Genomic DNA, 25,792 nt, shown 5'->3' with positions numbered 1-25,792 from the left:
TAAGTAACATTTTTTGAGAGATAAAGTATGTAAAATGGCTTTTCTAAGGAGTAGATCATCATATTTTGTCATTTAAAATCACTACTTTGACTTCATTGTTTAACTTATGATTACACACTTTAGAAACACCACTTACTGTGAAAGCCAATCTTTTTAGAAATGGATGAACATGGGGTTGCACCTACTCTTACTGAAATACCTCCCATGGCATCAGTTATCAATGGCGAACCCATGCATCAGGTAAGGATACTTTTGCTTTTTCTTTTTTCATTATAACTGATCAAATCCTTCTTGAATCCAGTATTGGCTTTTATTTAGAAAAAGTGTATCATTTTTATGATTGGTCACTTAGTTTATAAGTTTTCAGTCTTTACACAAACATTGATTTATCTTCCTTGTAGGCTTTTAAAAATCCCACTAGAGACATTTAACATTAGCTTAGGTCACATATAACCTCCTTTTGGGTTGCTTTAGCTGTTTTTCCAGCCTTCTTTGACCAGCTTAAAAGTCCTGGTGTTGAAAGTTTATACTATCCACAGACAGTATCTTTTGATGAATAGTCTAAAAATATGACTGTAAAACAGACTAACCTTCTTTCATACTCCTTAGCTTTGAGTTCAATTTTCTAATATTTAAAGGTATTATTTTGAGCAACAATGACTTCTACCTACAGGATTGGTCTCAAGAAAGAACATTTTATAGATTTAGCATTTATTCATTTGAAGAAATCTATTCAAGAAAAGATTTTTTTAAGGATTCATTTATTTAGAGAGAGAAAGCAAGGGAAGGGCAGTGAGACAGAGAGACTGAAGCAAATTCCCCACTGTGCACAGAGCCTGATGTGGAGCTCAATCCTAGGACCTTGAGATCATGACCTGAGCTGAAATCATCCATTTAACTTACACCGAGCTACCCAGGCATCCCTATTCAGGAAAGGTCTTCCCTACATATACAGGGTGAAAAGATCACTTAACTTTTTTCTTTGGAGTTCAAAAAAAAGTAAATATTGTACTTCTGGATTAGAATTTGGTTTGACATCACAATATCAAAAGGAGCTGAGATAAAAATGACCTGCCTGAAATTAAGTGCCCTTTCTTTTTTACTAGATGGGGAATTATCATCTGGACAACACTTCTGGAACACAATATACTACTAATTATTCACAAACAGTGACTCATCCCAAAAGATATACTAGATGGCCTTCTTGTCCTCAATACTGGATACAACAAGTACATCTGAATTTTACCATCAGACAAGTTTTGTTTTCTGTTTTTCTTTTTTTGTTTTTTTTTTCCTGGAGAGTAGGAATTGGTCTTTCCATGTCAATGAACCTACTTTCTATGACCTTATGATATTAAATTTTACTTGGTTGGGGGAGGACCCATTACTTAGGATATTGAATTTCTCCTAAGTGCCCATTGATCCAAATGTACTCTTCTTCTTGAGCATTTCAGATCCCAGTGATTAGTAAGTTTGAATATTTTTCAAATTAAGAATAATGAACATCCACTTTCCAGAGTGGATGCACCAGTTTGCATTCCCACCAACAAGAGAGTATGAAGGTTCCCCTCTCTCCAGATCCTCACCAACACGTATTATTTCTTGTGTTAATTTTAGTCATTCTGATAGGTGTGAAGTGCTATCTCATTGTAGTTTTGATTTGCGTTTCTCTGATGGTCAATGATGTTGAACATCTTTTCATGTGTCTGTTGGCCATCTGGATGTCTTCTTTGGAAAATGTCTATTCATGCTTTTTTTTTTTTTTTTTTTTACAGTTCAGTTCTTTTTTATTTTTTTCATGTTACATTAGTCACCATACAGTACTTCATTGGTTTTTGATGTAGTGTTCCATGATTCATTATTTATGTATGTTCTTTTTTAACTGGATTATCTTTGGGGGTGTTGAGTTTTATAAGTTCTTTATAGATTTTGGATACAAGCTCTTTTTCTGATAAGTCATTTGCAAATATCATCTCTGATTCCATAGGCTGCTTTTCAGTTTTGTTGATTATTTCCTTCACTGTGCAGAAGATTTTTATCCTGAATGAAATTCCAATAGTCTGTTTTTGCTTTTTGCTTCCCTTGTCTCAGGAGACATATCTAGTAAGATATTGCTACAGCCAATGTCCAAGAGGTTGCTGCCTTTGTTCTCTTCTATGATTTTAATGGTTTCCTGTCTCACACTTAGGTCTTTCATCCATTTTGAGTTTATTTTTGTGTGGTACAAGAGAGTGGTCCAGTTTCATTTTTCATGTGTCTGTTTTTATGCCAGTACCATACTATCTTGATGACTATAGCTTTAAAGTATAACTTGAAGTCTGGAATTGTGATGCCTCCAGCTTTGCTTTTCTTTTTCAAGATTGCTTTGGTTATTTGGGGTCTTTTGTGGTTCCATACAAAGTTTAGGAATGTTTGTTCTAACTCTGAAAAGATGGTGGTGGTATTTTGATAGGGATTGTATTAAAGGAGTAGACTGCTTTTGATAATATAGACATTTTAACAATATTTGGTCTAACCCATGAGCATAGAATTGTTGTCCATTTCTTTGTGTCAACTTCAATTTCTTTCATAAGTGTTTTACAGTTTTCAGATCACAGGTTGTTTACTCTTCAGTTAGGTTTATTCCTAGATATCTTATGGTTTTTGTGCAATTGTAAATGGAACTGATTCCTTAATTTCTCTTTCTGCTGCTTCATTATTGGTGTATAGAAATGCAACTGACTTCCATGATGCAATCAATGATTGCATTGATTTTTATCTTGCAACTTTGCTGAATTCCTGCACCAGTTATAGCAATTTTAGGGTGGGGTCTTTTGGGGTTTTCTATATAGAGTATCATGTCATCTACAAATAGTGAAAGTTTGATTTTTCCTTGCCAGGTTGAAAGTCTTTTATTGCTTTTGCTGTCCGATTGCTGTGACTAGGTTTTCGAGACTATGTTAAATAAAAGTGAGAGTGGACATACCTGTCTTGTTCCTCAAAAAGTTAAAAATAGAACCACCTTATGATCCACAATTGCACTACTAGGTATTTACCGAATGAATACAAAAATACCAATCTAAAGGGATATACGCACCCCCATGTTTATAGCTGCATTATCTACAATAGCCAGATTATGGAAACAGTACAAATGTGCATTGACTCATGAATGGATAAAGAAGATGTGGTGTATATATATACACAATGGAATATTATTCGGGCACAAAAAGAATGAATTCTTGACATTTGCAATGACACAGATAGAGCTAGAGAGCATAATGCTAAGGAGAAATGTCAGAGAAAGACAAATACCATATGATTCCACTCATGTGTGCGATTTAAGAAATAAAACAAATGAATGAAGGAAAAAAAGAGGAAGCAAGAAGTGGACGCTTAGCTATAGAGAACAAACTGTTGGTTGCCAGCATGGAGGGATTAGGGGGATGGGTTAAATATATGATGAGGATTAAGGAATGTACTTGTTTTGATGAGCACTGGGTGCTGTATGTAAGTGTTAAATCACTAAACTATACACTTGGTACTAATACTACATTGTATGTTAACTAACTGTAATTTAAATAAAAGTTTTAAAAAATGACAATGATTTTTCTTAGATTAAATAACAGAAAAGTATGTCACCAAAGAATGGTTTATTTCTAGATTATATTGGTTCAAGTTAACCCTGGGGAGACCCTCACCATCAAGTCTGATGATGGGAACATTCAGAATATCCAAGGTCAGTAGAAGTATAACTAGATGTGTTTTTCTTGAAAGCAAATAGGGTAAATTTAAATATTAGTATGAAATGACTTTACTAGTAATCTATTCCATTAGTATCCCTTCCCATCTGAGCCAGATGGAATCCTCTTAAATTTATATGGTCCTCATAGGAGCATAGTATCAATATAATAACTAGGGCTCGTATTGCTAGTCTTACCAGAGATCTTCATGTAAGTTACTTTTTTTAATTGAAGATTAATTCAGTAATTTCACTTGAAAAAGTTCACATCTGGCATACACTGACAGTGACTGATAGTTTTAGATTCTTTTCTTATAGGAGAGGACTACTGAGGTCTTCAGAGAGCTCATTCACTCATACATTCAAGTATTTTTTTTTAGTGCCTATCATGTTCTAGCACTGTACTAGGTAATCAAGATAGAACATTATACAGGAGGGGGATAAATTATTTATATATACATTTTAGTTTGCTATATATATGCATACATACATAGCAAATGTATAGCACATAGAATTGATTCTATAGTAATATAAAATTAACATTTACGTCACACAAGATTTAATATTATTTCAAATTGTGATGATAATTTTTGTTCTTATGCCAATTACTTTGTATCCTGAAGTGTTTTAGAGCTATGTCTCAAAAATTTTTCAAAACATTATCATTTTTTTAAAAACTATCATTTAGCAATGGATTCCATATGGCTGCTATATAAAGTTTATTACAAACTCATATTATTTTCCCCATTATTAAAAGTAAATACCATTCTAGGACTTGAGAGCCACATAGATTATTAAAACAAAGCAATAATTATAATTCAGGTAAATAAAAGATGATGACTCATAAAAGTTTCCATTCTGTGTTGTATTTTTAGTTCCTATGCAATTGTGTGTTTAAGACAGTAAGACTATCTAGTGTAAATGTAGGGTATCATGAGTAACATTGGGTCCTTCTCTATGTTATTCTGTTTTCTAAAAGCTATTTCACTTTACTATTATCAATGAGAAGCTTAAAATTAAAGTTTTCTTATGTCACATCACTAAAAGAAATCTATTTTATGGTTCAGAGTAAAACTTCTATTACTCAGTATATACATAAGTAAAAGAACAATTTACTGGAAAGCTGATACTTCCTTTTTATTAGTGTTTAAATTTGCCAATGTTTTTATAATATAAACTTTGCCCAATCCCCATTATGTGCTTTATTTTCCATCAGTTGTGATGAATTTCCATTGATTCATCTACACTCATACTTAGTTTCCCTTGCAAGTAAGCAACAGACTCTTTGAAAATGGTTGGCTGTTGTCAAAGCTTGGAGCTGGTTTTCACTGTGAAAAGTTAAATGGACTTTGTTTAAAGTTATTAAGGAATTTATTAGTAATAATTCTCTTTTAGGACCCGCTGATGTACCTCTGATGTCACCAAGTGGTACCCTGCCACCAATATATCTTCCTCCTGGTTACATGTCTCAGGTATATGAGTATGGTTTATTTCTGTTTGTTTGTTTTTGTTTTTGTTTTTTTTTAAATATTTTTATTGATTTATTTGACAGAGAGAGATCACAAGTAGGCCAAGAGGCAGGCGAGAGAGAGGAAGGCAGAGAGAGAGGAAGGCAGAGAGAGAGGAAGGGAAGCAGGCTCCCTGCTGAGCAGAGAGCCCAATGCGGGGCTTGATCCCAGAACCCCGGGATCATGACCTGAGCCAAAGGCAGAGGCTTAACCCACTGAGCCACCCAGGCGCCCCTATGAGTATGGTTTTATTTGGTATTTAGCCCTAAAGTATCATTTAACAGTTATTATGTCACTATATGATAGAACTTCTGAAATACTATTTAGTTGTTCATTTTATTATCATCATTGCTTAAAAAAAAATTGCAGTTAAACTTAACCAAATCTCCCTTAGATTGTCTTGTAAATAATTCCTTATTCATCTAATGAATTTGCATCTCATCATATTCATTAATTCTCTATTGTTTTTTGCTTCTGAATACTGTAACCAATCTTGATTACCTATTACAATTGCTACAGTAATGGCTTTTGATACTGTGTAAGCTTTGGTCCCTAAAATTACTGTTTTCTGTTCAGTAATATTTCATTCTCAGTTGCTGGACAACAAAGGGCATTTTTTTAATAAATTCTTCAAATATTTACCAAGCACTAAAGTGGACAGGGAAGTATGTCTCCTATAGACATTAACAATAGATTTCATGGCCTCTAAATTTTATAACTGGGAATATGTCTTTTCCTATTGCACAGCTGTGGAAATCAATAACATGATAAATAAGTCAATATAATATGGTTTGATTCTAAATGGAATTACCTATTTCAACAATAACTAACAAAAATACAAATGCATATACCTTTTCACCTAGCAATGGCACTTTGAAGAAATTTATCTGACCGATGTGTTTTTCACAAATTTGGAATAATAAATGTACAAAATTATTCATTACAATATTGTTTGTGATCATGGAAGGCTGCAAACAATGCACACTCTTGTCAATGGAGGACTGTGTACAATGGAGGATATCCAAATAACGGAGTACTATGCAGCTATGCAAAACAGTGGTGTAGTTCTATGTACTGATATAATAAGATCTTTAAGATACATTGCTAAGTGTAAAAGGCAAGGTACAGATAGTAATAATGCAAATAATGCTTCTTTTTATGTAATACAGAGGGAAAATAAGAATCTATAGTCTTGCTTGTATAGACAAATTCTGGAAGGATTCATGAGAAACTAAGAACAATAGTAGATATGATTTAGGAGGGAAATTTTACATTTTTTATCCTTTATGGTTTTAAACAATGTTAATATATTATCTATTGTTAAAAATTACCTTTTTGAAAGCCATACATATGGAGATGAGGAAGAATTATCTTGTCTTCTGCTTGACATAGTTTCAATTGGTTATTACTTTCTGATCCCTTAGGTTTTCTAAATTAAGAGCACAGGATATAATTCTAACTTAGTTTTAAAATGACAACTTTTATTAATTCTAATATGTTTATATGGTTCTGTCTTCCAACTTAGGTGGTGGAAGAAAATGGCATTCGCAAAATCATCATTGTGCCTCAGACAATTGACTATCGTACAACCATGCCCGCTCCTATACCACAAGTATCACACTTCATTGGACCATCCTCTCCTATGTATCCACAAGGTCCTCAACTTATGTATCCCCCAGTTCAAGGGGAATTCCCACAGCCTTATATCCAAGAGCCTTTGCCACAGCAGTTGCCACCACCACCGCCACCACCACCACAGCTGCCACCACAACCGCTGCCACCACCACAGCTGCCACCACCACCGATGCCACCACAACCACTGCCGCCACCACCAATGCTACCACCACAGCTGCCACCAGCACCAATGCTACCACCACAGCTGCCACCACCACCGATGCCACCACAACCGTTGCCACCACCACCGCCAATGCTACCACCACAGATGCCACCACCACCAATGCTACCACCAGCAACATTTATATACCAAGAGCAGCATGGTAGTATATAATTTTCTTAAACAGGAAATATTTTGAGTTTGTTAAAATTAAGGGCTTTGGGAAATTATTAAAATGAAAAAAGTAGAAAGTAGTAACATTTCCATGAATTATTTCATTTCATGCATGTATATTAGGATTAATAAAAATGAGTACTGGCTTGTGTTTAAACATAATTTTCTATATATTTTTGTACTTTGATATCACATTGACTTGTGATATTTATTTTTACTGGTTGGGTCTATAAAATCATATTGGAAAATTATAAAAGAGTGTTTTGATTATTAATGCCACACAGTGGGAATATAAATGACACTGAAGGGTCAACAATATAATCATCTTAGGACATTAAAATTTGGAAGTGGAGTTATTCCCTAGGAAAACAATATCTGCTCCTGTTTTTCTTTCTGTACATATCAATACATTACAAAAATACAGACCTAATATCTGTATTAAAGCAAAACGGGAAAATTTTTTAAAGTAAAACATTGCTTATCATGCTTATTTTGGTTTGAAGAAAAGATTTAAAAGAACTTGAGATATGTAATTATTATAATTATTAAGCAGTACTCCATTGTCTCTTTTAGAAATTTATTCCCATGGAAGAGCAAATTATAACCAGTCTGATGAAAGGGCTGTTAACATGGGAGAACATATGAAGAAAAAAATGAGAGAAGGCCAACTTGGAGGACACAAGACTAGCTATATAGTTAACACCTCTTTGCCTATGAACAAAACCAATGATTTTTCCAGTATGCCTCCTACTCCAAACACTTACACTGTGGACTATGCTCCAAGTACCTACACTGTTGACAATACCTTGAGCACCTACACTGTGGAGAATGCTCAACACACCCACACTGTTGACAGTGCATCAGGTACCTACACTGTAGACAACACTACAAACACTTACACTGTGGGTAATGTTCCATGTACCTACACTGTGGAAAATACTTCGAGCACCAACACTGTTGAAAATACTTTGAGCACTTATACCGTGGACAATGCTCCATGTACCTACACCGTGACCAGTGCTCAGAACATTTACATTACTGACAATACTCCCAGTACTTACACTGTTGACAACTCTCCAAGCACTCATATTGCTGATAATACTCCCAGCAATTCTTCCACTGACCATATCCCTAGTACTTCCACCACAGACAATGCTCTTCCTTCCACCACTGATAGTGTTTCAGGCCCTTCCAGCACTAATTATGTCCCCAATACTTCCATTTCTGACAGTATTCCCAGACCATCACCTATTGACAGCACTCCGAGTTCTTCCATTTCTGACCATGCTCCCAACACTCCCATCTCTGAAAGTGCTCCCAGCACTTCTACTATTGATGGTGCTCTCAATGCTGCCAGCAATTCCCGCACTGCCAGTGTTCATTTTGAGACTAGTCATGGAAAGAAATGGAGTGCTACAGAAAGTGGAGACATCAAGCAGAAACCAGGTGGAAAACAAAGCAAGATCGCATCACCAAATGCTGCAGAAAAAGGTAAGGTCAGGAGTTTGGTTTTGTCGCCAGTGAATAAATATCTTAATGTTTAGGAATCTCAGTGTATATTAAATATTTAAGTGCTGTTTTGTTTCCATTTCCTCTTATCCTCTTTATACCCCTAAATCTAAACTCTTAATGAAACCACAGTTGGGATGCCTTTTTAAGTCATGGAGAAATGACCATCCTCATACAAAATGTGTCATGTATCTTATGTGTACACCACATAATTCTTTTCTAGTTGTCTGCCACTGAAACATTGCAAGTTACTCTACAGTCCTAATGAATTCACATTATTTCATTTAAAGTGTGGACTCTGTCTTTTGTTAGAGTTTGTTTAATAACATACACTTTAGACTGCTCTCTTCTTTTAAAATTTTAATGTAAATTGCTACTAGATGTTTAGTAGCTCTCCTGGTGATGACATATTTGCAGTGGGATAATAGACATCTAACTTCTTTCTTTTGTCTTTACCAATGTAATATTTTATTTTGGGGTGTTTCCTTTTAGAATGCATAACAGAACATGGAAAGTCATGCTGTTTCACCATTGAGAAACCTGTAGTAAGTAACTAAAGTGAATATTTAAGTATTCCTTTTAATTTACTTTTTTATTCTAAATTATGCAAGTTCACTGATATTTTTCTCTAGTAAAGTTTTAATTTGAAGCCTTTTTTGGTTAAAATTTCATAATCTCCATTAGCTATTCAATACATAAAGATTCAGAATGGTATTATTAAATATAATATTAATAGCATTGTTTAATCAAAGTATTTAAGCACCTAATATGAAGAGAACAATATATTTAGCATCAAAAAGTCTGAGGGAAATATTATATCATAAGTTACAGATTATATTTTTTAAACACCCTACTTGAATTTTTGTTATGTATTTTAGGTTTCTGATATTCAAACAAGATCTGCTACTATTTCATGGAAACTACATTGTTCTGAGAAATGTGATCACACCAAATCTCCTGTGACATTTGAACTGGCAATATCTAATAGTGGTAAAAATGGAAAATATAAAAATGTATATGTGTAAGTCTCTTTTTAATCTTTCTCATTTCTCATAATTCAATTCAAATATGCTATCTAAATGTATAGACCTCAACTTATACCTATGCTGAATTCTAAAGAATTTTTTCTGCAATTTTTTCTAAGCTTTGAATACAATTTTATACTAAAATGGTTTTATGAAAAAAACCATACCTGGTGGTTGCCAGGTCAGTCCTTGAAATTCATGGACTCATAAGTATGTTAGTGCTAAGAAGGATCTTAAATATCAACTGGTCCATTCTCTTCAGTTTACAGCTTTCCTATTTGACAAGTTTAGACTCAGGGAAGAAAATGTTCCCTCCAATTCTCCCTTTTCTTTTTTCACTTAGGTCATTTTAGGGGGAAAAAATTTTTCACTTTATGGTAGCCTACACAAGTGAGGTATTTATGTTGCAATTGGATTTAAGATAGACTTTCCTGGAAATTTCATTATAGAAGCTAGTTATAAGGTGGAGCTATGATAGCAGCAGGATGAGCTTAGGTATGTGTTCAAAAGATACAACCAGGGGGAAAAAAAGAGAGAGAGATGCAATCAGGACTAGGAAAGATACAGTGGATGACACAGCAAGAGCATACCCAACCACTCTGAACAAACAGCTTTTCGACTGAATGAGGACATGTAATCTAAGAACAGAGGCACAGGATAAAGGAAATCCCAAGTGAGGAAAAACAAATTCCTTTGCCCACCAAACAATTATGCAAGAAATAAGTCAGAGGTCTGGAGCTGTCTCTACAGCACTTTTAAAATGATAATGCACTTTAAATTTCGTTTACTAGAATTTCTCATCTTTACTCGGAGGCTCAAAGTGAAATTTTAAATGTAATTATTATGTAAAGTTTTATTTCCTTTATAATTAGCAACTAGAAATTTCAAATTTAAGAATTATAATACACAATCTATATTGGGTAGAGGGATGGGAAGATGTAAAATGTAAGAAAAGCTACTTATAAAATTAAGTTTTGCATGAGGTTTCATGGTGGACTTTTTCTGGTGTTATGTATTTCATAAATATTTTTGTTTTTTATTAAAATACTATAATCACCCTATCACTTTGAGTGTTCTTTGCTTAGAAGTATTAGCTTTTGCTTAAAAATAGTAACTTTTAACTTTTTTGGAGACTATATCTGGGGTATAGCCTGCAAGAACACTTTTGAGTTGGTAGAGTACACCTCGGCACCTGTGACAGTTTCAGAAAGACATAGATGTGGAAGCCCAGCCACTTGATCCAATGTAGCAAATAAGTACTCTCCCCAGAAAGATTTCCTTTTGTAATTGAATGAATAAATTGCATGATGCAGTGTCTTTGAGGCTTTTTTTTAAAGATATTATTTATTAATTTGACAGAGAGAAATCACAAGTAGACGGAGAGGCAGCCAGAGAGAGAGAGAGAGATAGGGAAGCAGGCTCCCTGATGAGCAGAGAACCTGATACGGGACTCAATCCCAGGACCCCGAGATCATGACCTGAGCCGAAGGCAGCGTCTTAACCCACTGAGCCACCCAGGCGCCCCTCTTTGAGACTTTTCATATCAACACTTTTAAATAAGCTAATTATTTGTGGAACATAACAAATAGCATGGAGGACATGGGGAGATAGAGAGGAGAAGGGAGTTGGGGAAAATTGGAAGGGGAGGTGAACCATGAGAGACTATGGACTCTGAAAAACAATCTGAGGGTTTTGAAGGGGTGGGGGGTGGGAGGTCGGGGTACCAGGTGGTAGATATTATAGAGGGCACGGATTGCATGGAGCACTGGGTATGGTGCAAAAATAATGAATACTGTTATGCTGAAAATAAAAAATAAATTTTAAAAAAATAAGCTAATTAAAGACAAATCCGTATTATTACAATATGAAGAAGTTGCAGTGGGAAAATTATAAAAATTTCACTTCATAAAGCCATAGTAATTTCACATGCAAATGAAGAATTTGGGGTATTTTTAAATAATTTTTTTAAATATTTATTTATTTATTTATTCATTTATTTATTTGAGAGAGAGAATGAGCAGGGGGAAGGGCAGAGAGAGATAGGGAGAAGCAGACTCCCCATGGAGCAGGGAACCTGATGCGGGCTTGATGTCAGGACCCCAGGATCATGACCTGAGCCAAAGGCAGTCACTTAACCAACTGACCCACACAGGTTCCCCAAGACTTTGAAGTATTAGTATCACCTTTTGACATTCGTATAAAATGGGCTAAAATTATCTAAATTTCAAGGAAAATTGTGCTTCTTTGTCACTTGAATATGTAAGATTAGGACTGTTAGCTATTAAATACTTGTAAGATCATTTATAAAGAAATATTGTGTTCACAGTGGTGATGGAGTTATATTTACTTTACTTGATCTACAACCATCCATGGCCTATTTCATAAGGTAAGAATTCCATCCTACACAACCCCTACCCACCCTGCAGCCAGGCAGACTCCCCAGTCTGTATCAGTTTACTACTTATGATTTCTACAGTCAGCATTGCTACTTGCCAACAGAATGGCCCATCCTTTATGCTTCAAAACAGCCCTCTCCAAATCCATTAGTTCACTTTCTTTCACTAAGTACTGGTGAGAGGGTGATTTGGGAGCCATTACATGTAACAATCCTACTTGGCTCTATTAGAAAGTTTTTTATAATTAGCTCCTAATATGTATCGGGGAATTCAAGTATCCAATTTAGTACATGTAAGGATAAATATTTGAAAGCCTACAACAACTCTCATTACATTTTTAGAATTACGACCATAAGAAGCTCAGCACATAGAATTATGTCTGAAGTGGTTAGCTTCACAACTCCAGGTTGTGAACCAGACCCTCCACTTGCACCCAGATTAATTAACCGATCCAAGAGCAGCCTGAATTTACAGTGGAAAGTAAGTATTTTACTGCCAAAGTCTCCCGAACAAGTCTTAATTTAAAAACATGCTTTCTACTTTCTCCTAAATTTTAAATATGAAATTATGCATGCCTCAATTGACCTATTTCCCTAGCACTTTTCTTTTTTCCATAATCATCTTTCTCTTCTATTTATATCAAGCATCAAGTAAACTGAGAAATGTCTATCATAATTTCAATTAGTAAAAGTTTAAGTGACAACTTCTATAACCTAAATTTATTTATAATTGTAGTTACCAACAAATCTGCCTCTTAATTATTAACTTTCTTTATTACATAAAACTTCAAAAACAAAACAAGACATAGAATTTGGGTATGCCTTATAGACTGTAAAAAATGCATTTTAACTTTTAAATCTGGGTTGCTTTAAAAACAAAATGTAAGCAGATTAATTTTACAATAATTTCAATCACTTTAATTATATAGTATGTATGTACATATACTGTATAAAAACAGAACATCATAATTTTATCTTTCTGACATATTTAGGGCTCCAATGATAATGGTTCCAAAATAAACAGCTTCCTTTTGGAATGGGATGAGGTAAACCATGTTATTTCTTAAAGGCACTTGTTTATAAATGGTTATTAATATTATGATGAATTTTTATATTTGCAGCATTTTATAATATTCTAACATTTTTTCATCTATTACTAAGGGCAAAAGTGAAGGCTTCAAAAGTTGCTATATGGGTACCATGAAACAGCACAAGATCCTTAAATTGAATGCTTCCACAAAATATTCATTCAGACTAGCTGCCAAAAATAACTTTGGATTGAGGTACATTGAATTATTGCAATATTTAAAAGTCTATACTTTAACAAGAACCTGAAAATAACTTTTCCATATTAATTTATTTTTCAGTGATTTCAGTGAAATAGCAGTCTTTCATACATCAGGAACTATGCCTCCAACACCTCCACCTCCTAAGCTAAAAGAAGCAGGAATCTGTAATTTGTCACTAGAATGGTGTGCCCCACCTAACCCAAATCCAAATGACAGTCTTACTTATGTACTAGAAATGGAAGAAGCAGGATCTGTAAGTTTTCTTTTCACATGCTTTAATCTTCAACTTCAGTTTTAGGTACATTTTACATGCATCTCATACTGAAAATTTTTAGATTTAATTTCTTTTTTTAAGTTTTTATTTAAATTCCAATTAGTTGGGATACCTGGGTGGCTCAGTTGGTTAAGCATCTGCCTCCTGCTCAGGTCATGATCCCAGGGTCCTCGGATGAAGTCCAGCATCAGGCTACTGAGCCCACTTCTCCTCTGCCTGCCACTCTCCCTGCTTGTGCTCTCTCTCTCTAACAAATGAATAAAATCCTTTAAATAAATAAATTAGTTAATTTCAGTTAGCTAACAGTGTGGTATTAGTTTCAGGTGTACAATTTAGTGACTCAACACTTAAATATAACACCCAGTGCTCGTCACAAGTGCACTCCTTAATTTCACCCATCCCCCTACCCACCTCCCTTCTGGGAACCATCATTTTGTTCTCTACAGTTAAGAATTTATTTCTCAGACTTCCTCCTTTTTCCCTTATGATTAAGCTAATTTCTGTTCAATCAAACTGCATGATTCCCGTCTCTGTGTTCTAGATGGGACCAATGCTGAGCCAAGGTTAGGTAAGCCAGTACAGGAAGTTCTGAAGATACTTAAATACTAGAAGATTAGCTAAAAGCAGCAGCAGCCATAACAACACAATAGATACATGGTGACGTGTTAGTTCTTCAACTTTGGGCCTATCCCAGATGACCTTACATGGTCACACAGATTCTCTGCACACTGCTAACAGGCCAAACCCTTTCCTCATCTCCCTGGATTCCTGATGTAGGTGGACAAACTGTCTATACTAAAACAAGTCTATACTAAATAGGCTACACGACTTAAAAGGCAGCTGTACATTTTATGTTATTTATATTTTATCACATTTTATATAAAGCAACTAACATTTAGGAAGAGTTCTGTATAATTAATATGCTAAGTGCCTTCATCTACATTATCTCATTACATCCTTTTTAAAAAGGAGCCCTTTAAAGTAGAAAGTATCTCCATTTTTTTTAATAGAGAAACTAAGGATCAGAGAGACTAAGGGATTAGCTCAGGACCACCCAGATGGAAAATAAGCTGAAGCTGGAACTTGAATCTAAGCCTAATTCCTAAATTCATTGTCTTTCATTTCCAGGGGTTGGGTTTTAAACCTAAATATAATGGAGAAGACCTCTCATGCACTATAAGAAATCTTCAGAGAAGTACTACATACAAGTTTAGGGTATGTGGCTATAATTTATAAATTTGTATCATATTTTTAATATAAAATTATATTCTTCCTGGAGATGAAAAATGATTTTTACATTTAGTTCTCAGAAATCTTCTGATAACTGGTTTTATAATATTATTTGCAAACTATGCATGTTTTCAAATCACATATTTATTCCTAGTGGTCAACCAAGATATTCTCTTTTACTCAAACAGATCTTTGTCTACAATCTGGAAGGAAGGAGTAACCCCAGTGGAGAAGTAAAATATACTACCTATCCAGATAAGCCTGGATCCCCTAAAACACCATATATAAAGGGAAAAATCTATGCAAACAGAGTAAAAATTGGATGGGGTAATTTTTTTTATTTAAAATGTACCTTTTCTGTCTTAATATAACTGTTGAGAAGAAATCTTTTTCTAATTGCCCTCAGCTTTATAAAATATTCTCTTAAATTACGTGCCTTTGAAATATTTCACCATATAAATGAGTTCAGTTGTAAACGGCATTTTTTATAGTTCTCTATTGAGTTTTCTATTGCTATCTCATTAATTCACACGTGAAAAAAATCACTAAATTTTATATGAGCCCTCAAAAGTTATGGTTATTCCAAGTAAGATTATATCTAATATAGAGGCCACAATTTAAAAGACACATCAATGATAAATGCCAACTTTACAAGAAATTATGTTTTTATAAATCATTTTGCCTCCAAACTGGCAAAATCTACTTCAAGGTACAAATACCTAACATTTTAGTCTCTTCCAAGAACTTTAAAATCTTACTTGGCTCATGTCTAATATCAATCTTCTATTAAGTTTCATGTTTGTATTTTTTCTCCATAAAAAATTTAATTTACAAGATAACATTCCAGTGAAAGACTTTTAAGTTTATTTAAGAATAATTTTAATTTTATTTCTCTTTTCAGAACCACCCAAAGATAATGGTGGGACATACATTTCAAGTTACAGTTTAGAAGTTAGTGAAAATTCAGATGGTAAGACATCATGAATTTTTTTCAAAGTTAAATTATAAGGTTTTTAAAAAGTTTTAATTGAAATTCCAGTTAGTTAACATGCAGTGTAATATTAGTTTCAGGTGTACAATATAGTGATTCAACACTTCCATACAACACCTGGTGCTCATCACAACTGTGCATCGTGATTTTTTAAAGTTTTTATTTTGAAATAGTTTTAGGCTTATCCAGAGTTGTCAAATACAGTGTAGAGAATTCCTGTATATAACCTTCACTCAGTTTCTCCTAGAAGTAATATCTTACATTACCATAGTACAATTATCAAAACCAGGAAATTGGCATTGGTACAATACTATAAACTAATCCAGGACTTACTTGGATTTCTCCAATTTTTAGTAGCATTATGTTTATTTACTGATCTTTTATTTTTTTATGGGTAGTTCTGTAAGGAATACAATAATTTAACTATTGTAAATAGGTAACTGGGACACAGTTAATTTCCAAAATGCTTATTTCTTAGACTATACATGAGAAAATAATGGGACCCATAAAATTTACAAGCTACATGTAGATAAATTAGATAAATTTGCTTTTATCCCTCCAGAGAATTCCTGGAACATAATCTACAATGGAACCACAAAGGAATTTCTATATAATCACCTGCAACCTGGTACTACATATAAACTGAGAGTCTTTTGTACTTCACCTATAGGTCAAAGCCAGGTGAGGAAACAGAGAGGGAAGTGCTTAAATTGCAGATTGAAATGACCTATATTACTAAATGTTTTAAAAAACTGAAATTGAATTTAATATAATCATAAGGTATTTTGTATTTCTCTTAGCCTTCAGATATATTGACTATTCAAACACCTACACTTTCTCCTGCATCTTGCCATCCTCCACCCTTGAATGGTGAAGCAAAGACCAAAGAAACCAACATCAAATGTGGTGAGGCATCTTGTATGATTTGAAGGACTTCACCTAAATTTCTTGTAACCTCTGATTTTAATTAACTAATGTTATTAAGGGAGAGTAAGTGCAATTTTTACTATAAAATCAAATAATATTTAGAAAACTCTTATTTGGTAATTAAAATCACAATAATTTTTGAAATATAATTAACATTCAGTGTTATACTAGTTTCAGGTGAACAACATATTGATTCAATAATTCTATGCATTAGTCATGCTCATCACAATAGGTATAATCACCATCTATCACCACACAATGTTATTACAATATTACTGATTATAGTCCAATACTGTACTTTTCATCTCCATGACTTACTTATTTTATACCTAAAAGTTTGTACCTCTTAATTCCCTTTATCTATTCTGCCCATCCCTCCACTCACATCTCCCCTGGCAGCCACCAATTTGTTCTCTGTATTTAAAAGCCTAGGGGGTTTTTTTGTTTGGTTTTTTTTGGGGGGGGGGCTATTTTGTTTGTTTGGTTTGTTTTTTAGATTCCACGTATAAGTGAAATCATACGGTATTTCTCTGATTCACAACACTTAGTAAATACCCTCTAGGTCCATCCATATTGTCATAAATGTTTTAAATGTCGAAAGAAATTTAAAAGTTAATTGACAGGGGCACCTGAGTGGCTCAGTCGGTTGGACGGCTGCCTTTGGCCCAGGTCATGGTCCTGGGGTCCTGGGATGGAGTCCCGTGTTGGGCTCCCTGCTCAGTGGGGAGCCTGCTTCTCTCTCTCCCTCTGCTGCTCTACCTGCTTGTATCTCTCGCTCTGTCAATTAAATAAATAAATACAATCTTTTTTTTTAAGTTAATTGACACAAATTAATATGAGTTTTCTGTTACTTTATTAAGTGTTTTGACATTGTGTCTCCTGAAATTATTTTGTATTATTTTAAAGGACCACCCTTAAAATTATTTGCAAATTTTTAAAGTTTATTCTGCACATTTTTGTAGATAATCATCCTAATGAAAACTCTGAGGCACCTGCATATGCCAAAAAGGCAGAAGATAACCAAGATGACAAACAAGGAAACCCTAGTTCCAAAGTGAGATGCATAGTGAGTAAATTAATTTCTGAAGAATCCAGTTTCTGGTTAAAAGTAGTTAATAGTGTAGTTAATAGTGTTGGGAAAGTTATATTGTTCAGATGATCCATTCATGGTTCATTTCACTTTGGATGAATATATGCTTCTATTTCCTGTCAGGATGGGGAGTGACCATAACTGCACAGTAGTTTTGTGTTTTCTTATTTGTTTGTTTATGTTTATTTGTAGTTGGGATCTCACCCACTGAAGTGTGAAACTGCACCAGTCCCAAGCCCTCCTTCTCAATGTGGTATACCTGTGCTAACCTGCAAGGGTCCAACCTGTGTTGTTATTAGTTGGGTGGTATGTTATCAATTTATTTTTATTAATTTTGTTTATATAAGAGCACAGTAATTGGTTTAGTATTGTTTCTTGAAAGTTTACAATTCCCTAAGGAGTCAGAGTTTAGATTAATGCTCCATAAATCTTGGACCATGGTTCTAGAACACACGTAACACCTGATACTGGTACTATTGGAAAGGGTAAGGCAAGAGACACCTGGGGGGCTCAGTCAGTTAAGTGTCTGCCTTTGGATCAGGTCATGATCCCAGGGTCCTGGGTTTGGGTCCTACACCAAGCTCCTCACTCAGTGAGGAGCCTGCTTCTCCCTCTACCTCTCTCTCTCTCTCTGACAAATAAATAAATAAAATATTTAAAGAAAAAAAGAAATAAAGGCTAAGACTAGGGGTACCTGAGTGGCTCAGTCGATTGAGGGTCTGACTCAGTTTTGGCTCAAGTTATGATCTCAGGTCTTGAGATCAAGTCCTACATCAGTCTCCATCCTCAGCATAGAATCTTTTTGAGATTCCCCCATCCACCCCCACCCCTGCTTTTACCTGCTCTCTAAAATATATAAGTAAATAAAATCTTAAAAAAGAAAAACGAGGGGCCCCTGGGTGGCTCAGTCGTTAAGCATCTGCCTTCAGCTCAGGTCATGATCTCAGGGTCCTGGGATTGAGCCCCACATTGGGTTCCCTGCTCAGCAGTAAGCCTGCTTCTCCCTCTCCCTGGCCCCACTTCTGTTCCTTCTCTTGCTCTCTCTCTCTCTCTCTCTGTCGAATAAACAAATATTTTTTAAAATTAATAAATAAATATAAATAAAATACAAATAAATAAATGGCTAAAACTATGGTAATCCTGCTTTCCAGACTCTTTATTTATAGAGATTAATAAATTTGGAAAACCAAATAAGTGATCATTAGAGAACTAATTTAATTTTTAAAACCAAAACAAGAGATAATAAAATTAAATCAATTTATAGAACTTAGTATTTTTTTAAAGCTTCATTGGGAAATCTCTGGTACTGTTTGTTTACATGTAACTCTACAATATGACACATTAAAAACGTGACTATGAGATAGTGAAGTTTTAAAAAATATTTTGCATCCATGCGAATAGCTCCCAATTTAAATAAGCTCAAAAAACAAAAACAAAAAAAGGCCTAGTTATTAAGCCACCTACATTATCTTTGAATTTTTCTAACATTCTTCCCAGGATCTAGAAGTGGGTACTTTAGCATTGACACAAAAGCTTTAGTTTGATAATAATAATTGACAAGTCTGATTACAGCACTGTACGAAATCCAGGGAATACTGGAATTCGCATTTGATCCTACTAATCAATAGTCATATTAAGCAACATTAATATATCTAAGTTTGTTTTTTTAAGTAATCCATTTGTGAATAAATTTTAAAAAATTAAAAATAGGAATTTATCAAATATGTGGGATTAGCCAATCCTTTCTCTTAATTTTATTTGAGCCTTTTAATGTTAGCTATAGTGCTCTGTCTTATGTTTAATTATTTCTACACTTGCCTCATACCATTTAATAGATTATGGGTTTTGATATTGAAAAAATTATGTTGTAACTCTCCACAATATTTGGAACAATGACAATTTATAGTAAGAACTCAATTTCTGCGTTTGTTGCATCTTTTAGGTTCCTGTGTGTAATGGTGCTGAAATCACTGAATACAGACTTGAGTGGGGACAAAGTGAAGAATCAATGCACTTGATTTATACTGGCCCTTGTCTAAGCTATGAAGTTAGAAGTCTCATTCCTGCAACTACATATTTTTGCAGAGTTCAGGTAATCCTAACAGTTATTCCAATGTAAATAAGACAACAGTTATTAACCTATACTATCTACATCCATAATACTGGCACCAATTCCAGGGTAGTAAATGGAAGGAAGTCACAGACTTCCAAATGTTAAATATTTCTCATGTTCAGCAACATCACTCTGAGCTTCTTCACCTAGCATATAAAGCCCCATATACTCAGGAACCTACTTTTTATTCCAACCTGATCTGCCATTATTTTTTCCACAGTTCTGTTTCCTAATTTACCTTGAACTTTACAATCACCTGAAATGCTTGTTTAAAACACTGACTCTGGCACCTTCACTCAGACCTACCACATCAAAATATCTAATCTAGTGACTTGTTAATATGTAAAATTAAAAAGCACTCAATGTGATCATTATCATCAATTGGGAAAAACTTCAGAAAAATATTTCAAACAAACAAGTCTATTCTACCACCACCCCAAGTATGCCTTGTACATCTGTTCATACCTTAACCATTGCCTATCTTGTCTCATAAAACCTTAGCTGGAAATGATCTCTTCCTCCTCTGAACTACTATAATTTTAAGACACACAACTTTAAGATTTGGGTAGTCAATCCAAATTTGGAATGATTTGATACGTTGTCCCTATAAACTAAAGCCATTGAATTGTAGAAGCCCTAATATGGAAAATACAAGCTCCATCTTCCAGATTGGCTTTCATCATTGGAAGTAATTTTTTAAAAATCTTTTGTCAACTTTTTTGGGTATCTAAAAAAAAATGACAATATATATTTGTGAGAAGGCCACTGCAATTGTCCAAAGGACAGGTGAGTTTATTAATATTAAAGATGCTACAGTGGGAAGGCTAAGACATTAATGGATTTGAAAGGTATTTGAGAGGTAAAAATCAATGGAATGTGATCCTGCCAAGATGGAATGTTCCCATACCTCCCAGGTCCTCCTTCATACAACTTAAAAAAAAGGAACATAACACAACAAACAAGCATAGTTAGACTATGAATTGTGAAAAGAAAGAAAAATGTAAAAAGAAAAAGATCCTACAGACCTCACAACGTGAAAAACAACACAGTAATGAGCCCCACTGGGTTTTGTTATCACCTGACATTGTCCCAAAAAGGGTATGGGAGAAGCTTCCGTTTCAGAACTACCAACAGAGACAGGAAAAAAACCTTCAAAAAAAAAAAAAAAGCCTATATCCCACCAGCAAAATGACTGAGAAAATGCTAGCCTAACCACAGAAAATCTCTTAAGTAATGTCACCTTACACCAGCGAAATGAAATTGAAATCTCAAATAAAAAACCATACACAGGGGTGCCTGGATGGCTCAGTCGTTAAGCAACTGCCTTCGGCTCAGGTTGTGATCCCAGGCTCCTGGGATCAAGCCCCACGTTGGGCTCCCTTCTCGGTGGGAAGCCTGCTTCTCCCTCTCCCACTCCCTCTGCTTGTATTCCCTCTCTCATCATATCTCTCTCTATGTATCAAAATAAATAAAATCTTAAAAAGATAAATAAAACATAAAAAACTACACACATTCCAGCTATTCCCTACCCCAGAAATTTCAACAGGCCGAGCAGGAAGCTAACCATCCAAGCCACCCCAGAAGCAAGGAACATGCTCCAGTATCTCTACCCAGTGGTTTCAGTTCCAGCAGGGCCAAGCACAGAGTTAATCTTCCATTCACTGCCTGGCAAAATCAGGCAGTGCTCTGCTCCCATCCCCTGCCAACTGGTGTTAGTATGGCCAAGCAGGGACCTTATGATCTTCCACACCTCTTTGATGGAAACAGGAAGCAACACTCTAATTCCCCTGAAGGGTTAGTGTTGGCAAACCAAACTTCCACCCTCACCCAGCAGCAACAGAATGGCCAAGATGGTGTGATTCAGGCTAGTTAGCACTCTACTTCCTTCCTATCCCTGTGTCAGTGAAGCTCAATGAGAAGTTTATTTTTTTTAATTGAAGTATAGTTTAATTGATGTACAATATTTTTATTATTATGTTCAATTAGCCAGCATATAGTACATCATTAATTTTTGATGTTGTGCTGAACGATTCACTAGTAGCGCATATATATAAAACACCCAGTGCTCATGCCCACACATGCCGTCCTTAATACCCATCACCCAGTTACCCAATCCCCTGACCCCCTCCTCCCTTCCGTAGCCCTCAGTTTGGTTCCTGGAGTCAAGTCTCTCATGGTTGGTCTCCTTCTCTGATTTCTTCCCATTCAGTTCCCCCTCCCTTCCCCTATGGTCCTCCATGCTATTCCTTATGTTCCATATATGAGTGAAACCATATGATAATTATCTTTCTTTGCTTGACTTATTTCATTTAGCATAATCCCCCCCAGTTCCATCCATATCAATGCAAATGGTAGGTATTCATCCTTCCTGATGGCTGAGTAATATTCCATTGTATATAAGAACCACATCTTCTTTATCCATTCCTCTGTTGAAGGACATCTCAGCTCCTTCCGCAGTTTGGCCATCATGCTGCTATGAACACTGGAGTGCAGGTGCCCCTTCTTTCACCACATCTATATCTTTGGGGTAAATACCTAGTAGTGCAATTGCTTGGTCATTGGTTACCTCTATTTTTAATATCTTGAGGAACTTCCATACTATTTTCCAGAGAGGCTGTACCAGCTTGCATTCCCATCAACAGTTGTAATAGGGTTCCGGTTTCTCCACATCCTTGCCAACATCTGTTGTTTCTTGTCTATTTTTTTGCCATTCTAACTGGTGTAAGGTGGTATATCGCTGTGGTTTTAATTTTTATTTCCATGATGGCTAGTGATGTTGAACTTTTTTTCATGCATCTGTTACCATTTGTATGTCTTCTTTGGAGAAGTGTCTGTTCATGTCTTCTGCCCATTTCTTGACTATATTATTTGTCTTCTGGGGTGTTGAGTTTAAGAAGTTCTTTATAGATCTTGGATACCAGCCCTTTATCTGTAAAGTCACTTGCAAATATCTTCTCCCATTCCATGGTTCGTCTTTCAATTTCGTTGACTGTTTCCTTTGCTCTGCAAAAGCTTTTAATCTTGATGAAGTCCCAAAAGTTCATTCTTGCTTTTGTTTCCCTTGCCTTTAGAAACATGTCTTGAAAGAGGTTGCTGTGGCCAGTGTCAGAGAGATTACTGTCTATGTTCTCCCTAGGATTTTGATGGATTCCTGTCTTCATTCATTTTGAATTTTTTTGTGTGTGTATGGTGTAAGAGAATGGTCCAGTTTCATTCTTCTGCATGGGGCTGTCCAGTTTTTCCAGCATCATTTATTGAAGAGACTGTCCTTTTTCCATTGGATCTTCTTTTTTGATTTGTCAAAGACTGTGACTACAAAGTTTAGATTTCTGGGGTCTCTATTCTGTTCAACTGATCCACGTGTCTGTTTTTGTGCCAGTAGCATGCTGTCTTGATGGTCACAACTTTGTAATATAGCTTGAAGTCAGGCTGTGATGCCCCAGCTTTGGTTTTCTTTTTCAACAATTCCCTGGCCATTCGGGGTCTTTTCTGGTTCCATCCTCATTTTAGGATTGCTTGTTCCACCTCTGTGAAAAATGTTGATGGTATTTTTATAGGAATTTCGTTGAATGTGTAGCTTGCTCTGGGCAGTATAGACATTTTAACAATGTTTACTCTTCCAATCCATGAGCATGGAATGTTTTTCCATCTCTTTGTGTCTTCCTCAATTTCTTTCATAAGCGTTCTGTAGTCTCTAGAGTATAGATCCTTTACCTCTTTGGTTAGGTTTATTCCTAGGTATGTATTATAGTTTTGGGTGCTATTGTAAATGGAATTGATTCTTTAATTTCTCTCTCTTCACTCACATTGTTAGTTTGTAGAAATGCAACTGACTTCTGTGCATTGATTTTGTATCCTGCCACGTTGCTGAATTGTTATCAGTTCTAATAACTTGGGGATGTAGTCATTCACATTTTCCACATAAAGTAACATGTCATCTGTGAAGAGAGAGAGTTTGACTTCTTTGCTAATTTGAATGCCTTTTATTTCTTTTTGTTTGATTGCTGAGGCTAGGACCTCTAGTACTATGTTGAACAAAAGTGGTGAGAGTGGGCAACCCTTTTGTGTTTCTGACCTTAAGGGAAAAGCTCTCAGTTTTTTCCCCATTGTGAATAATATTCACTGTCTGCTTTTCATAGACAGTTTTTATGATATGGAGGTATGTTCCCTTATCGCTATATTTCAAAAAGTTTTAATCAGGAAAGGATGTTGTATTTTGTCAAATGCTTTTTCTGCATCAACTGATAGGATCATAAGGTTCTTGTCTCCTTTTTTATTAACATATAATGTATTATTTGTTTCAGGGGTACAGGTCTGTGAATCATTAGGCATACACAATTCACACCTTTCACCATAGTACATACCCTCCCCAATGTCCATAACCCAGACACCCTATCCCTCCCCCTACCCCCCAGCAACCCTCAGTTTGTTTCCTGAGATTAAGAGTCTCTTATGGTTTGTCTCCCTCCCCGGTCACATCTTGTTTCATTTTTCCCTCCCTTCCCACCATGACCCCCTACCCTGCCTATCAAATTCCTCATATCAAAAAGATCAGATGATAATTGTCTTTCACTGATTGACTTATTCTTGTCCCTTCTTTGTTAATGTGATCTATCACATTGACTGATTTGCAAATGTTAACCACCCTTACATCCCAGGAATAAACCCCACCTGGTCATGTAAAATAATCCTTTTAATATATCGTTGGATCCTATTGGTTGGATCTTATGTATTTTGGAATCTGTGTTCATCATGGGTATTAGTACGTAAACATCCTTTTTGATGGGGTCTTTGTCTGCTGGGGATCAAGGTAATACTGGCCTCATAGCACAAGTTTGGAAATTTTCCTTCTATTTCCATTTTTTTGGAACAGCTTCAGTAGAATAGGTATGATTTCCTTAAATGTTTGGTAGAATTCCCCTGGGAAGCCATCTGGCCCTGGAGTATGGCTTTTGGGGAGGTCTTTGATTACTGCTTCAATTTTGTTACTGGTTATTGGTCCATTCAGATTGTCTATTTCTTCCTGTTTCAGTCTTAGTAGTTTATAAGATTCCAGAAAGGCATCCATTTCTTCCAAACTGCTTAATTTGTTGGCATATAGTTGCTGGTAATAATTTCTAATAACTGTTTCTATTTCCTTGGTGTTAGTTATGATATTTTCCATTTCATTCATGATTTTGATTTGGTCCCTTTCCCTTTACTTTTGGGTAAATCCAGCCAGAGGTTTAATGATCTTTTTAATTCTTAACTATTGAAATATATTAATTTAGTGTCATCATATTGCCTATAAAGTCCCTGTTTCTATAGATTCTTTCTTTAAATTTCTGGTCTATATTGCTCTTGGGGTCTTTCTTCTTTTATAGAGTCCCCCTTATTTCTTGAAGGGATGGCTTGATGGTAACATATTCTTTCCGTTTCTGCCAGTCCTGGAAGCTCTTTATCTCTCCCTCCATTCTGAATGACAGCCTTTCTGGATCAAGTATCCTTGGCTGCATGTTCTTCTCATTTAGTATGTCTTTCCAGCCCTTTCTTGCTTGCCAGGTCTCTGCATATAGGTCTGATGTTATTCTGGTGTTCCTCCCTCCATATGCAAGAAATCCTTTCCTCCTAACTGCTCTCAGGATAGTTTCCCTGGCTCTAAGATTTGCAAGTTTCACTATGATATGCCAGAGTGTTCGTCTATTTTTATTGATCTTGGGAGGAGGTCCTCTCTTC

At 35.3% G+C, this 25,792-nt stretch overlaps 1 protein-coding gene across 1 annotated transcript in view; it reads left to right on the top strand.

Annotated features, from left to right (window-relative positions):
* The window catches only part of LOC116582283 (fibronectin type III domain containing protein 3C1-like), a 48,808-nt gene that overhangs the window by 572 nt on the left and 22,444 nt on the right, over nucleotides 1-25,792 (top strand). The window contains exons 2-22 of the mRNA XM_032329704.1: nucleotides 124-240; nucleotides 1,107-1,229; nucleotides 3,640-3,715; nucleotides 5,114-5,190; nucleotides 6,752-7,223; nucleotides 7,808-8,725; nucleotides 9,236-9,288; nucleotides 9,622-9,764; nucleotides 12,095-12,154; nucleotides 12,506-12,644; nucleotides 13,156-13,209; nucleotides 13,325-13,446; nucleotides 13,531-13,705; nucleotides 14,855-14,941; nucleotides 15,145-15,283; nucleotides 15,858-15,926; nucleotides 16,510-16,628; nucleotides 16,748-16,853; nucleotides 17,837-17,940; nucleotides 18,157-18,270; nucleotides 19,907-20,056. Coding sequence (XP_032185595.1) covers nucleotides 160-240; nucleotides 1,107-1,229; nucleotides 3,640-3,715; nucleotides 5,114-5,190; nucleotides 6,752-7,223; nucleotides 7,808-8,725; nucleotides 9,236-9,288; nucleotides 9,622-9,764; nucleotides 12,095-12,154; nucleotides 12,506-12,644; nucleotides 13,156-13,209; nucleotides 13,325-13,446; nucleotides 13,531-13,705; nucleotides 14,855-14,941; nucleotides 15,145-15,283; nucleotides 15,858-15,926; nucleotides 16,510-16,628; nucleotides 16,748-16,853; nucleotides 17,837-17,940; nucleotides 18,157-18,270; nucleotides 19,907-20,056 — 3,381 coding nt within the window. The 5' untranslated portion in view covers nucleotides 124-159. The remainder of the gene's footprint in view (nucleotides 1-123; nucleotides 241-1,106; nucleotides 1,230-3,639; nucleotides 3,716-5,113; nucleotides 5,191-6,751; nucleotides 7,224-7,807; nucleotides 8,726-9,235; nucleotides 9,289-9,621; nucleotides 9,765-12,094; nucleotides 12,155-12,505; nucleotides 12,645-13,155; nucleotides 13,210-13,324; nucleotides 13,447-13,530; nucleotides 13,706-14,854; nucleotides 14,942-15,144; nucleotides 15,284-15,857; nucleotides 15,927-16,509; nucleotides 16,629-16,747; nucleotides 16,854-17,836; nucleotides 17,941-18,156; nucleotides 18,271-19,906; nucleotides 20,057-25,792) is intronic.

The sequence above is a fragment of the Mustela erminea genome, chromosome X, assembly GCF_009829155.1.
Source record: "Mustela erminea isolate mMusErm1 chromosome X, mMusErm1.Pri, whole genome shotgun sequence".
Classification (NCBI taxonomy): Eukaryota; Metazoa; Chordata; class Mammalia; order Carnivora; family Mustelidae; genus Mustela; species Mustela erminea.
This window is presented reverse-complemented; position numbering and strand designations above follow the sequence as displayed.